At 41.2% G+C, this 11,457-nt stretch overlaps 1 protein-coding gene and 1 long non-coding RNA gene across 2 annotated transcripts; one reads left to right on the top strand and one right to left on the bottom strand.

The window, feature by feature from the left end:
- The first annotated feature begins 1,100 nt into the window (after nucleotides 1-1,100).
- LOC115003733 (uncharacterized) lies at nucleotides 1,101-9,752 on the top strand. The gene is made up of 3 exons (XR_003831699.1): nucleotides 1,101-1,248; nucleotides 1,994-2,053; nucleotides 9,471-9,752. It is a non-coding gene; the product is annotated as an uncharacterized LOC115003733 (long non-coding RNA).
- On the bottom strand, nucleotides 2,933-8,119 carry LOC115003732 (terminal nucleotidyltransferase 5A-like). The gene is made up of 2 exons (XM_029425630.1): nucleotides 7,090-8,119; nucleotides 2,933-6,117 (listed from the first exon to the last, which is right to left on the bottom strand). Exons 1-2 carry the CDS (start codon nucleotides 7,513-7,515, stop codon nucleotides 5,302-5,304), a joined length of 1,242 nt encoding a protein of 413 aa, XP_029281490.1. The 5' UTR covers nucleotides 7,516-8,119; the 3' UTR covers nucleotides 2,933-5,301.
- Nucleotides 9,753-11,457: the final 1,705 nt, after the last annotated feature.

Raw genomic sequence — 11,457 nt, 5'->3', positions numbered from 1 at the left:
TTGTTTGATACAAACCTCCTGAATAACATAGTTGCAAGGTTCACCTTTAATGATAATATTATCAATAATAATAATCATAATAAATATTCATATATGTGAAGAGACTGTTCACATGTTAATGTTAATTATTCCTCAAAATGATTTACCATGGTAGGAAACACAGATATATTTAAACATTATTTATTTATGTTCTCAATCTATTTCAACATTTGAAAGTTGGTCATCACATCTCTAATATTTTTGTAAATATTTTTATTGACAGTCTTGTATGAATGAAACATTTGTAGCACTTTGTTCAAAATTACACCTGTTATATTTTAGTACAATGTATCGCTTTATAATTACAAAATTAAGGAAATCATCAACTGTCACATCTTCAAATCATATCCTGTTTGTACAAACCACTAACTTTGTAACATCAGAGAGAGATCACATCGGAGCCTTTCTTCTCGTCTTAGAACATTGTTTTCAATAATATCATTGCACCTTTCAAGACCTCTCCGTCTTTCTTCTTCTTTATTTGTTTATGTGCAGCTCTAAATGAAGCGTCCGATGCTTTGTGTGACTTGTTCACCGGCCTCGTGAAAAGAGATGCTGCTACTCAAAGCTGCCTTTAACTCTCGGCTCCCGCAGTGCTGCAGCTGGTAGTTAGTTAGTTAGCATGGTAGTTAGCGTGTTAGCTTCTGTGACACGTACAGAAGTGTCTCTCCACAATGTGCCGCTTTGCCGTCGCCCCGCAAATGAGACACACACACTTTTCTTTCACTGTTGTAACAAATAATGATTCCTCCCAATCTTTGTGCAAATAGTTAGTTTTCTTTCGCTTTTCTGCCATGTTTAGCGTAAGAAAACGCACCTAGCGCCGCATCGTAGCTGCTCCCGCTAGCTTGTCTCAGCGAAAAGGGAAATGGAGATTTGGCTTGCGGAGATTTGACCGAGTTCTTATATACATAAAACATTTTTGTTTTTTTTAATTCTTCATTCAATATTATCATTTAAAAATAAAGAATAATTCAAGTGTTAATGATTTTTTTTCAAACAGCAAAACAATTAAATACACATTTTAGACGGTGCTCCATGGTGACTAGTGCGACCTGCGGGCGACTCAGTAGTCCCTGTGACCAAGTGCCCGCGGGCACCGCGTTGGCTACCCCTGTTTTAGAGCGATAGTTGGATATTTTGGGAAATACGCTTTAGCTTTCTTGCCGAGTGATAGATGAGATGATTGACCCCTTTGATGTCTGTACGGTAAATATGAAGATAGAACCTTAGCTTAGCGTAGCTTCATACTTTGCGTACAGCAGTCAGTAACTGTAAGCTAACCGTCAATTTTCATAGAAGCCCAACTGATATATAAACGTGTCTACAGTCTGAGCAGTTGCCAGGTGACCAACATTGTTACTGGTCATTGTCTCACGATGGTTTATGCACGGATTAAACAACCAAGATATAATGTGTTGATTATTGAACTTTAGAGAGGTTGGTAGGTAGATTGTGTTGCCTTTGTACCAAAACAGACTAGCTTTTTCAGTTTTAATTATATTAAGGCTTAAATGTATGCATTATTAGTGGCGTGGCTGCTTTGAGTGACAGTTGGGTGCCGTCTCGTATTGCTAGCCGCTTGCTGTCTGCTTTGCTATCCCTCAATTTCATCTCTTGACAAAGGCTTCTTCAGAAACCTATGGGTGACGTCACGGAGACTACGTCCATATTTTATACAGTCTATGATTTAAATGCACAGCGATGCGAGTGGTGTCAATCTTCTCATCTGACTCTCAAATTGCTCTTCTGGAACGGTGCACTTTCAAGGATAGAAACCAGGACGTTACTACTTACAGTAAAAGCAATAGTAACACACTTCCTAAGCTGCCTGTTATTGGGTTAGCTATTTTCCTCGTTGTGCAACACACTAAATGTCTCAATCCCTTGTTCTCAGTTCCCTTTAAGCCCTTGATAAGGAAGTGGACTGAATTTTTTTTTTTGTCCCTTCCAGCGAGAGTGACCTAAAAGACGGCGGGAGATGGGGGAGGTATGTGTTACAGTACAATAGCCGGTAAGTCTCTCTGCAGTAACCACACCAGAGCACTGAGTACGTGCTTATGTATGGAAGCTAATCAGCTTTCTGCAGAGGCCCTAATGTCCTTACAGTGGCTGAGAGGGGGGGGGCCTATATTTAGCGTCCACTCTCTCCCTCTTAACAGGGGATAACATTGGCCCTCTTCTCCTTTCCATAGCTCATCTCTCTGCTTAAATTCACCAAGAGGCCCATGCAGGCACAGATGAAGAGAAATGTGTGAGAAAAAAACAAAACAGAGGGTAAAGATGGCACAAAGCTGCACAGTGACGCTAGTGACATTAGACTTATGCACACTGCAGCTTAAAAGCAGTGTGTCTGGCAAAGAAAGTTAAATGTTGAAAATAAAGAAGAGAGAAAAAAACAGGATAACAAAGAGACAGACGGGCGGAAGAAATAAAATAAAACATGAAAGAGAGACGAAGGAAAATATTTTTTTTCAATGTCAGCAGGGAAAGTGACATCTGGAGGCTGAGGCCTTCGGGCATTAGAGTAATGCAGACCTGGAGCCAATCTACTCAATCAGTTACCATGTGTCCCTGGAGACCAAGGCTCTGCTGGTAATAAGATATGTGAATATGCATGACATCTACCTGCTGCTACAGCTAATGAGATCTGGCAAGCGGTGCAATGATGCCGGCAGGCGCTCGTTGTGAAGCCTCTTGGAGGGGAAACCCAGTTTAACTGTCACTGGCAGCAGCAGTCGTGCCCGCTGGGATTGTGCGGTCATCTCAGGGCGCTGACCTGTGTGTCAAAGCCTTGGCACAAAGCCCAAATGTCAGGGCTATTTACCTCGGCTGAAGTTCAATAAGGTGAAACGTTGTGTATGTGATGAGGGTGAAAACTCTTGTCTGTTGATCTTTTTGCTTTTGCTTTTAATTAACACAATTATCAGATCATTATTTTCATGTCCAAACGGGACTGCAGTTAAAAACACGTAGCACAGTGAAACAATCTCTTTAGAGCAACAGAAACCTCTCCCAGTTCAGAGCACACATATAATGAACACAAGCTAAATCTGCATTGTAGCATAGCCGCCGTGCCCACCTGCACTGCTCTTTATCAGCCAAAAAACACAAATTTGCACACATCACAAAATACTCAACGACACAGCTTTGAACTGACTGCTACTTCAGCCAAATACAAACTGTACAAAAACAGAGATTGATAGAAAAATAGGAGATCGGACATTTGAGTCTCTTGCACTTGTAAAGCTGAAAAGTTACAACTGTTATTTCCATGATTATCACAAACACTTGTCTTATTGCCCTTCAAATATCCATGTGATGGTTTTTATCTGCACTCTACATTTTTTGCATTATTTTCTCATTGTTTGATGTTTTTCAATGCTGCTCATACAGCCCAGAAAAGATGAAATATACATTGGCCAATATTCACTGAGTTTTCATCCTCGTTGAAGCTTTTCAGGCTTCATGCAGCACATTTTCTGAAAATATTTTTCTCCTTTGCTTGTCCTCTGACTCTACCAGTAGTATGCTTTTACTCCACTTCAGTCAAGAGTTGCTCTGCTGCTACATCCCTGCCCACACAATCCAACCCCCACCCCTCAGACAAACATACAGTTTGTTTTGTCCTGCAAATATTTGCAGACTTTCTCTTTCTCTCTTACACATGAAAACATATTTGTACAGTGCATACAGCATGTCAAAATATTATTTAATGGCTTACAAATTATGTAAAGAAATTTTTTTTTTAATATATTTGATGAGAGGAAAATATAAAATGAATATAATCATATATAAGTGTATTAAAACCTTCCAGTGTAATTTGATGCATTTCAAACTCAATGCTGCTTTTGTCAGGTTTAATATGTATTTGAAACTTAAGTTACCCTGTGGACCTTTTGACCACTAGTAGCTCTATGAGCAATGTTTTTACCAGAGGGCTCGTTTTTTTGCAGCGTGCGACCATGCTGATTATATCCTGCGATCAATTTCCTACTATTCCACTGATTACTACTCCTGCATTAAAGGGCAGTAAAGAAGAAGCAAACATGGATGTAAACAATGTTTAAAATATTCCAAGAATAGGCTTTGCAAATGTTTGAGGAGGAACAAAATAATTAAGGGACACTCAACATAAGTTTTGCTTTTTGGTTATGAAGCTTTGCACTGTTCTACCTTATTTTGCATTTCAATAAAACTGCAAATAAGAGCAGTTTATTCTCTCTAGTTTGCTTTCTTGCTGCCAAACCTTTTTCTCTGTATATTTCTCTCAAAATCGTCCATCTACTTTACTCTCATAAGCATTTTCGATGTAACCTCCACCCCCCCTCTCTGTATAGATGATGAGATCATATTGCTACTTCCTCTTTGGTAATTAGCACGCCTGCAGATAAGAGCAGATTCTTGAACTAAACATTGTCAAAATCAATTGTAAAAGTGTAAGAGACCTTACTCAGCATAGGTCAACTCTCTGTTCCACAGTACATTCATTATCACCTTAAAAATCAATAAGACGACTCAACAGTTCTCTACGATAAAGAATCACAAAAATATCCTCTTCCCTTTAGGCTTTATCTAGGCACTTAAAATTATTCCTGTACAGAAATAAAGCATGCATTGTTTTGTTGTTTTTTTTGGTCTCAGAATTCAGATTAAGTTGCGTATCAAAGTAGATCTTTGGATTTGTAAACAGTACCCAATTCCTCATTTTGTCTGTGAAAAGGAGTCCCACACAAACAAAGTGCACATGCCACCGTTGTCTGACCATAAATCAATATCAGCATGTCATGTGTGTCCTCTTTTACTCTCTGCGGCTGTATGCAAGTCTGTTTTGGTTTTGATATGAAGAGGATGTGGATATTAAACATGTTCATCATTTCAAATGCGAGTTCCTGTGACTCACAACAGTCGTATCCGGGCTGTTGGTCACCAAATCAATTTTAGCGCTGATGAAAGAACCCTAAATCTTATGGGTCAGCCTCTCTCGTTGGCATCTCTCCCTGTGTGCTCAGCTCCTCCTGCTGAGGCACCTTAACCCGAGGAAAAGCCTTACTCTGGCCCACTGCCTGGATCCAGGTTCTTTGTCCTAATTCCCCCTCCTTTCTTTATTCCCTTCTTGTATCTGTCTAATTATGTCTCATGTCATTCCTTCTCTTTTCCCCCTCATTTTCCCATCTCAAGGAAGAGATTATAAGATCATCATTGGTCCCTTTTCAAGAAGGTTTCCCCAGTTACACAAAAGTGCATGAATGTGCACAAAGTTTAGTTACAGGGCAACCAGGTGGCGTACATGGGATGGTGCTGAGGAGGAATGTACTGCTGAGGAGGCGAGGGAGGACAGTGGTACATAGGCTGAACTTGTGCTACGTAATAGTTGCTGAAGTTGCCATCTGAGACATAAGGAGCCGGCTGGTAGAAGCAGGTGACGTTGGCGGCGTTGGGGATGGCATTCTGCTCGGCCAGGACCCGCAACGCCAGCGACGAGATGAGGCTGAGCGTCTGGCGCCTCTCGTGGCCCATCAGGCACACTGTGCTCTCCTGCACCACCTCGTACAGCGTGGCCAGATAGTCGTACTTCCTGTCCTCCAGGTCCACAAAGTGGTTCTGCAGATAGGACTCCAGCTTCCTCCTCTGCTCGCTCACATCAGGAAAGTCTATGAAGAAGCGTGAGCACATGTAGCGCTGCAGCAGTTTCATCTCAGCGTCAAAGGCTGCACGGAAACCCCGCACCAGCAGGTGGCAGTACTTCAGCAAACCCCCGCCTCGAATCTCCTCGGGGCTTCTGGTGCAGATGAGGCGCTTGCGCAGGTGATCGAGGGCGGTTGGGAAGTCACCGTAGACGCTCTCTCCGAGGATCGTGGGGTGGAAGGTGGCAGCCATGGGGTGCTCCGAGCACTCGTAGAAGAGGAGAAGCGAGTCCAGGCGGATCTGGAAGGAGTCCACGCTGAACTCAAACTGCCGTCGAAGAGAGTCAACAAACTTGAGCTCCACGTTCTTGCCACGGTTGTTGGAGAGGGAGATGAGACTCCAGCGGTCTGAGTCATTGCACACTTTCACCATCTTTTGCACATAGGCCTCCTAAAACAAAATTGGAAACATTAATTGTCATCACAAACTAAGTAATGCATCTCTCGTTTGTGCAAGTTTTAAGTCTGAAGTTAAAAAAATAAAGACATTGTTGGAGTTAATACGTACATATAAATGGACAGAGGTAGATTTAACTTCCATATCCATACTTGTAAATCAGAGAACACACATGCTTATAGTTAACCATATATAATCAACCATAATAAAAACATTTGGCTATGTGTTTCCTATACTTAAGTTATAAAGAACACTGCAACATAATCAGAGCAACTAGTAATCTACAGTGGTGAATGTCAGATTCTCTTTATTTATATTTATTATATATATATATATCTCCTTATTTCCACCACACTGCGGTCTACTGCCTTTCTGTCTAACTAACTCCTCCTCTATGTTCCTCCTTTTACAGCTTATTCTTCTGAAAACCACACATGTACCCATGGTGATGTTTAAGAATAATTTCCCTGTGTGTCTTACATGGAGATCTTCTGGATAAAACATGTTAAAAAGCAGTTTGAGCTGGCTTCAACAATGGGACATTAATGATATTTGCGGCAGATACAAATCTTGGATTTAGTCTGTTAGTCAGGATGTTTTGCTGATCACATCTGTTGGGCCATTAGTAGCCAGGGTAGTCAACGGTATCTAGGTAACTGAGATCGACTTATTAATGTGTATCCGACTCCAATTGGATTAGACAGAATCCTCTTCAAATTGGAAACTGAGCTTTTTACTATTTGAAGTCTTATGTCTCTGTGCAGGCTGGATGTATTCAGGGCAGATCTCAATCTTGTTTGTGTACGATGTATTTACATTTCATTGAAATGCATTTGCAAACAGAACATGCACACAAATGCAGCAGTATGTAAATAAGTGTGAATGGATGCAAAATATAGGCGTTCACTGTCCTGTCAGGTTTGAAAGTTTGACACAAAATCAACATGTAATAACTCCGTATATTACCTTTAAGGTCACTGGTGTGATCTTTTCTTTATTCACCCCCTCGGGCAAGAAGTCTAGAAGAGAGTCCAGCACTATATCTTTCACAATCTGAAACTCCATCTCTCCTTTCAGGTCGGCGCAGAATATTAAGTCCAGATCTTTCCACCCCAGACCGCTGTCCTCGTGCAGGACGTAGCTGGCTGCGGAGCCGTTCAGTCGCACCTCACGTACATGTATCCGCTTCTCCTCCATGCGGCTCCGGACCACCTTGACAATATCCCGCGGCTTCACCTCCAGAGTGGGGAAGCTCCACCGGCCATGGATGGGGATGGAGCTTGTGAGAATGGTGTCCAGCCGCTGCACTTGCTCCCAGTTGAGCACGCTGAGGTTGATGCTCTCCCCGTCCGAGCAGCTGTCTGCCGCAGCGGACTCAACACTCTCGTCCATGTTGAGAAGAGGTAGACAGAAGGATGTAAAACTTCCCACTCACTCCTGCAGGAGTAGTGGCATCAGCCAGCTGCAACTTTGTGAATAATTGAGAGTTCAGAGCTGATCATAACAGCAAGATGCTGAACGACAACGAGTCACTACGTATGGCGGAAATAACTAGTTGGGCGGTGTTATGCTTGTCCTACTTCTTATATAAAGTCTGCAGTCCAGAGAAATTCAATTCATTAGCTTCCCAGCCGTAAGGCTTAGTCACTGTCCATCACCTATTGCCCCTTTGCGCGCTCCGCTCCGGCGCTGTCGACAAACTCTGGAAAGCAGACATCGACAGTAAAGGTCGAAAAGATTGTTCCTCACAGTGTCAGCTTCTTTATAGCAGAGACAAACGTGTCATCCACCGCAGAAGTGTTACTTCTCTCCTCTGACTTACTTTTACGCACTGAGTGCTGCGCGTCCCTGCTGCGTAACAACAACTTTAGGCACTCGTTTTAAGACTCCTACACTTTTCCACTGCACTCCTACTTTCAGAAAGTGGTGTATGGCGGCTTTAATCTTCACATTTTGCCCGTTTGTTGCTGGTTGGTACTGCGTGGTGCCACATAGGTCCCACTCCACAGCTGCAGGAGAAGTTGTGAACAGAGCGCTTCCCGTCTGGGAAGCGTTGGGGCGGGTCGGTTTGATTGACAGACCACACCTACTAATAGCTGCCGCCGCTTCCCATGGTTACTTTGAGTTGCTGCAACCCTGGAGATCGAAGCGTGTCTGGAGAATGGGCGTTACAAGACCAGAGAGCTTTGAATCGATTTCTCGGCACTCCAAAACGCCACCCATCAATTGGGATACTGGTCGTATTTTCAGTAACTCATTGTTCAGTTTGATAATTGCAAGCATGATAAACTTGCTCAGAAGTACAATCCCAATATTTGATGTGTGTGATAAACTTTAATCTGGTACAATTATGGCCAGACATCACAAGGGATGCTTTGGCTGCTGCACAATGAACACTACTGAGCAGTTGGTCTGTTGAAATTCACTCTGGATAACATCATCACAAATGTAAATAATTCTACTCTTATATGACACTTTCTCAGGTGTCTGATCATTCACAGGTGAGGCAGGGAATGCATATACACCCAACTCCGTCTAGGTTCTTTTTTTCACCCCCTATCATTTGGCCCTTCAGGCATTTATGTGCACCAATTAGGAGTTTATTTTACATACTTGTGCAAGTGCATTTATATTAAAGTGTATTATTAACAATTATAAAGTATCTGCATTAGGTGCATTTCTGCAAAAACCACCTCTGATATGTAGGATTTAAGCTGTCTGTCAGCCTGTAGGGTATAGGAGTAGTCTAGATAGAGTAGTATAGAGTAGTCTATGCAGGTTAGTTGTCAGGAAGAATCCATCAGTGCAGAGCTTGGCGCGGATATCTGCGTCATTGCAGACGAGCCCATAAACCAGCTTACCGCAGATTACCCTGTATATGCAGTGACACACAAATTCACACAGACACAAACAAGCATGAATAGAGACTCATGCATATACTGTATATTGCAAGATAATGCCATGCTTTTGCCCCTTTGAGGTATTATTACCACAATAAAACATTGACGGAAGCATATTGTAAAAAGTAATGTTTGTGATAAGCAACCTTTTAATTTAAGTGATAAATGCATATATATCACATGCATACTATGTCATTGAACAATACGGCATTTAGGTCAAATTTACTAGAACTAATTTTAGGCATTTGTTTATTCATTGAAGTGGAGCGTTTTTCACTTCTGCCGCTACTAATGTCTATAAGTGTGTGATAATCAAACATCATTTTAGTGCAATGTGAAAACTGAAACTTTGTTCAGTTATAGACCATTTTGCCTCAACATTGCCAGTAGCTCTGTAGTTTGACAGAGAAGCCAGTCACACTCTGCACTTTCCCCATTCACCAACAGGCTCAATGTCAGGCTTACTGCTGGAGATGCTTACCGTGATGCTTCTACTTACCTGACCTCTGACTTATCAAGTGGATGACACTTTGGTTTCCTCTGTGTGACGACATCAGAGGATTGACGAGGGGATTTCAGACAGACCCCTTTGTTGGGGTCGCCAAAACGATCGCCAAATATGGAAGCAAATGTGTGTGTGTTTTTGTGAGTGAGCTGAATGTCCATACATCCCTTTTTATACTCAGAAACATAATAATAAATGAAAACAAGATTTCTTTTGAAAATCAATAAACGGACTTGGTTAACACATCCTTTGATCTGTGGCCACCTGCTTTCCGCTCACATCATTCCCTTCCTCTGTCCTACCCCACTCTGCCTTTCTTTTTTAGCTTGTCCTCTTTTCTTTCCACTTTTCCCACACGTAGAAGTTCATTATGAGATTACAGTGAGCCCGTTAGCTAAACGTACTACATCTACTCTCTTGGTGCTTCCCTTTCCCACCTCACTAACACCTTCTATTTTTATTTTTATTATTTTTGTTCTTTAATCTGGATTTCCATTAGAAAGGGGAACAGATTTGTCTTTGAGTCCACGTTGACTGAACATGCACTGTATACTTTGGCCATCTAACATGTATTCTCTACTTTTTCTACAGTTGTAGACTGAGGAGTACAATTGATAAAAGCCAATGTAATCCGCTTTTGTTTAAATTGGTAAGAGGGTTAAAATAAGAACAGACACTACAACCTCCTCCTGCGCTTCCTCCACTGGCTTCCACTTGATATTACATTTCAATCCTGGTGTTGGTGTACAAAGTGGACAGGGATGTATTACAATGTCATTTTTAGTAAAGAAAATTGTTTTGGTATGGATATTCTTATGATCAGTTACCCTGCGGCATGATGTCGACCAACAATCGTATCTTGCACCTAGCTAACCTTAGCTGACTTGCGCTAACGGTATGAAGAGATTAGCGAGTTAACAAAAAAGACAAACTAGTGGTTAGCTAATTTGTGTTTTTACCGCGGTGAAGATGTTAACGTTAGCTGGTTGAAATTCAGCAACCTGTTTTATGTCGAATGTGGCGTGTGTGGCGTTAACGTTGAGCAAGATTGCATTAACAGTGAGATTTAATTTTAAGGGCTCTATGGAAAACTTATTTTTTTACCTACTTCACCATGTTGCTAAACAAAACTGCTAGCTAGCAATGGTTTTGATGTTAGCACAACTGTTCTAACTGCTGCACCTTAAAGGACCAGTGTGTAGGATTTAGGTGGATCTATTGGCATAAAGGAATATATAATATTTATTATTACCTGAAACTAAGAATAGGCAACTTCACTACTATTTTACACAGGAATTATAATTCCTTTGTTATTCTAAATACTCAGATTTAAACTTTTGCGCAAAGTTGCACTTTAAATTTCACTTGTATTGTTTGAATGGTGCTAACCAATCAAAAATGCTAATAAAAGCTCAGTGTGTGAAAAAGTTGAAAGAGAGCAGCAGTAGTGCCTAACTCATATTTTGGGATATGTATTTATCTATTTAGAGAAGTAGAATATTTGTTTCACAGTTTGAGCATGATGCTTTTTCAATGGCTAGGTTAAGCAAAGTGTATCCATACAAATGTATTACATTCATACCATATATGTGCTTTATATATCTACTTATGCTATACTTATACTAGTTATTTAGGAGAGGGAAAAAAACGGTAGCCTATTGGATTCATACTGGTTCGTGCTTTCTCTCACAATAACTGTTAAAGTTGTTACCTTACACTGTAGCACAAGTACTGATTCATCTGCAAGCAGTTACAGACCTTCCTGTTCTTCCTACTATGCATAAAAGTCACATTCTCAGTTCATTGCCCTTTGACAAATACATTGTATAGAAGATATAAAGCACACAGTAGCTCATTTCGCTAATGACACTTCACGCTAAGACAAACCTCAACAGTATTTCCAATCAGTTTTAACCCTGACCTCAGAAA

This window comes from Cottoperca gobio, chromosome 24 (genome assembly GCF_900634415.1).
Source record: "Cottoperca gobio chromosome 24, fCotGob3.1, whole genome shotgun sequence".
Classification (NCBI taxonomy): domain Eukaryota; kingdom Metazoa; phylum Chordata; class Actinopteri; order Perciformes; family Bovichtidae; genus Cottoperca; species Cottoperca gobio.
Note: the sequence above shows the minus strand (reverse complement) of the source record. Positions and strands in the feature narration are given on the sequence as shown.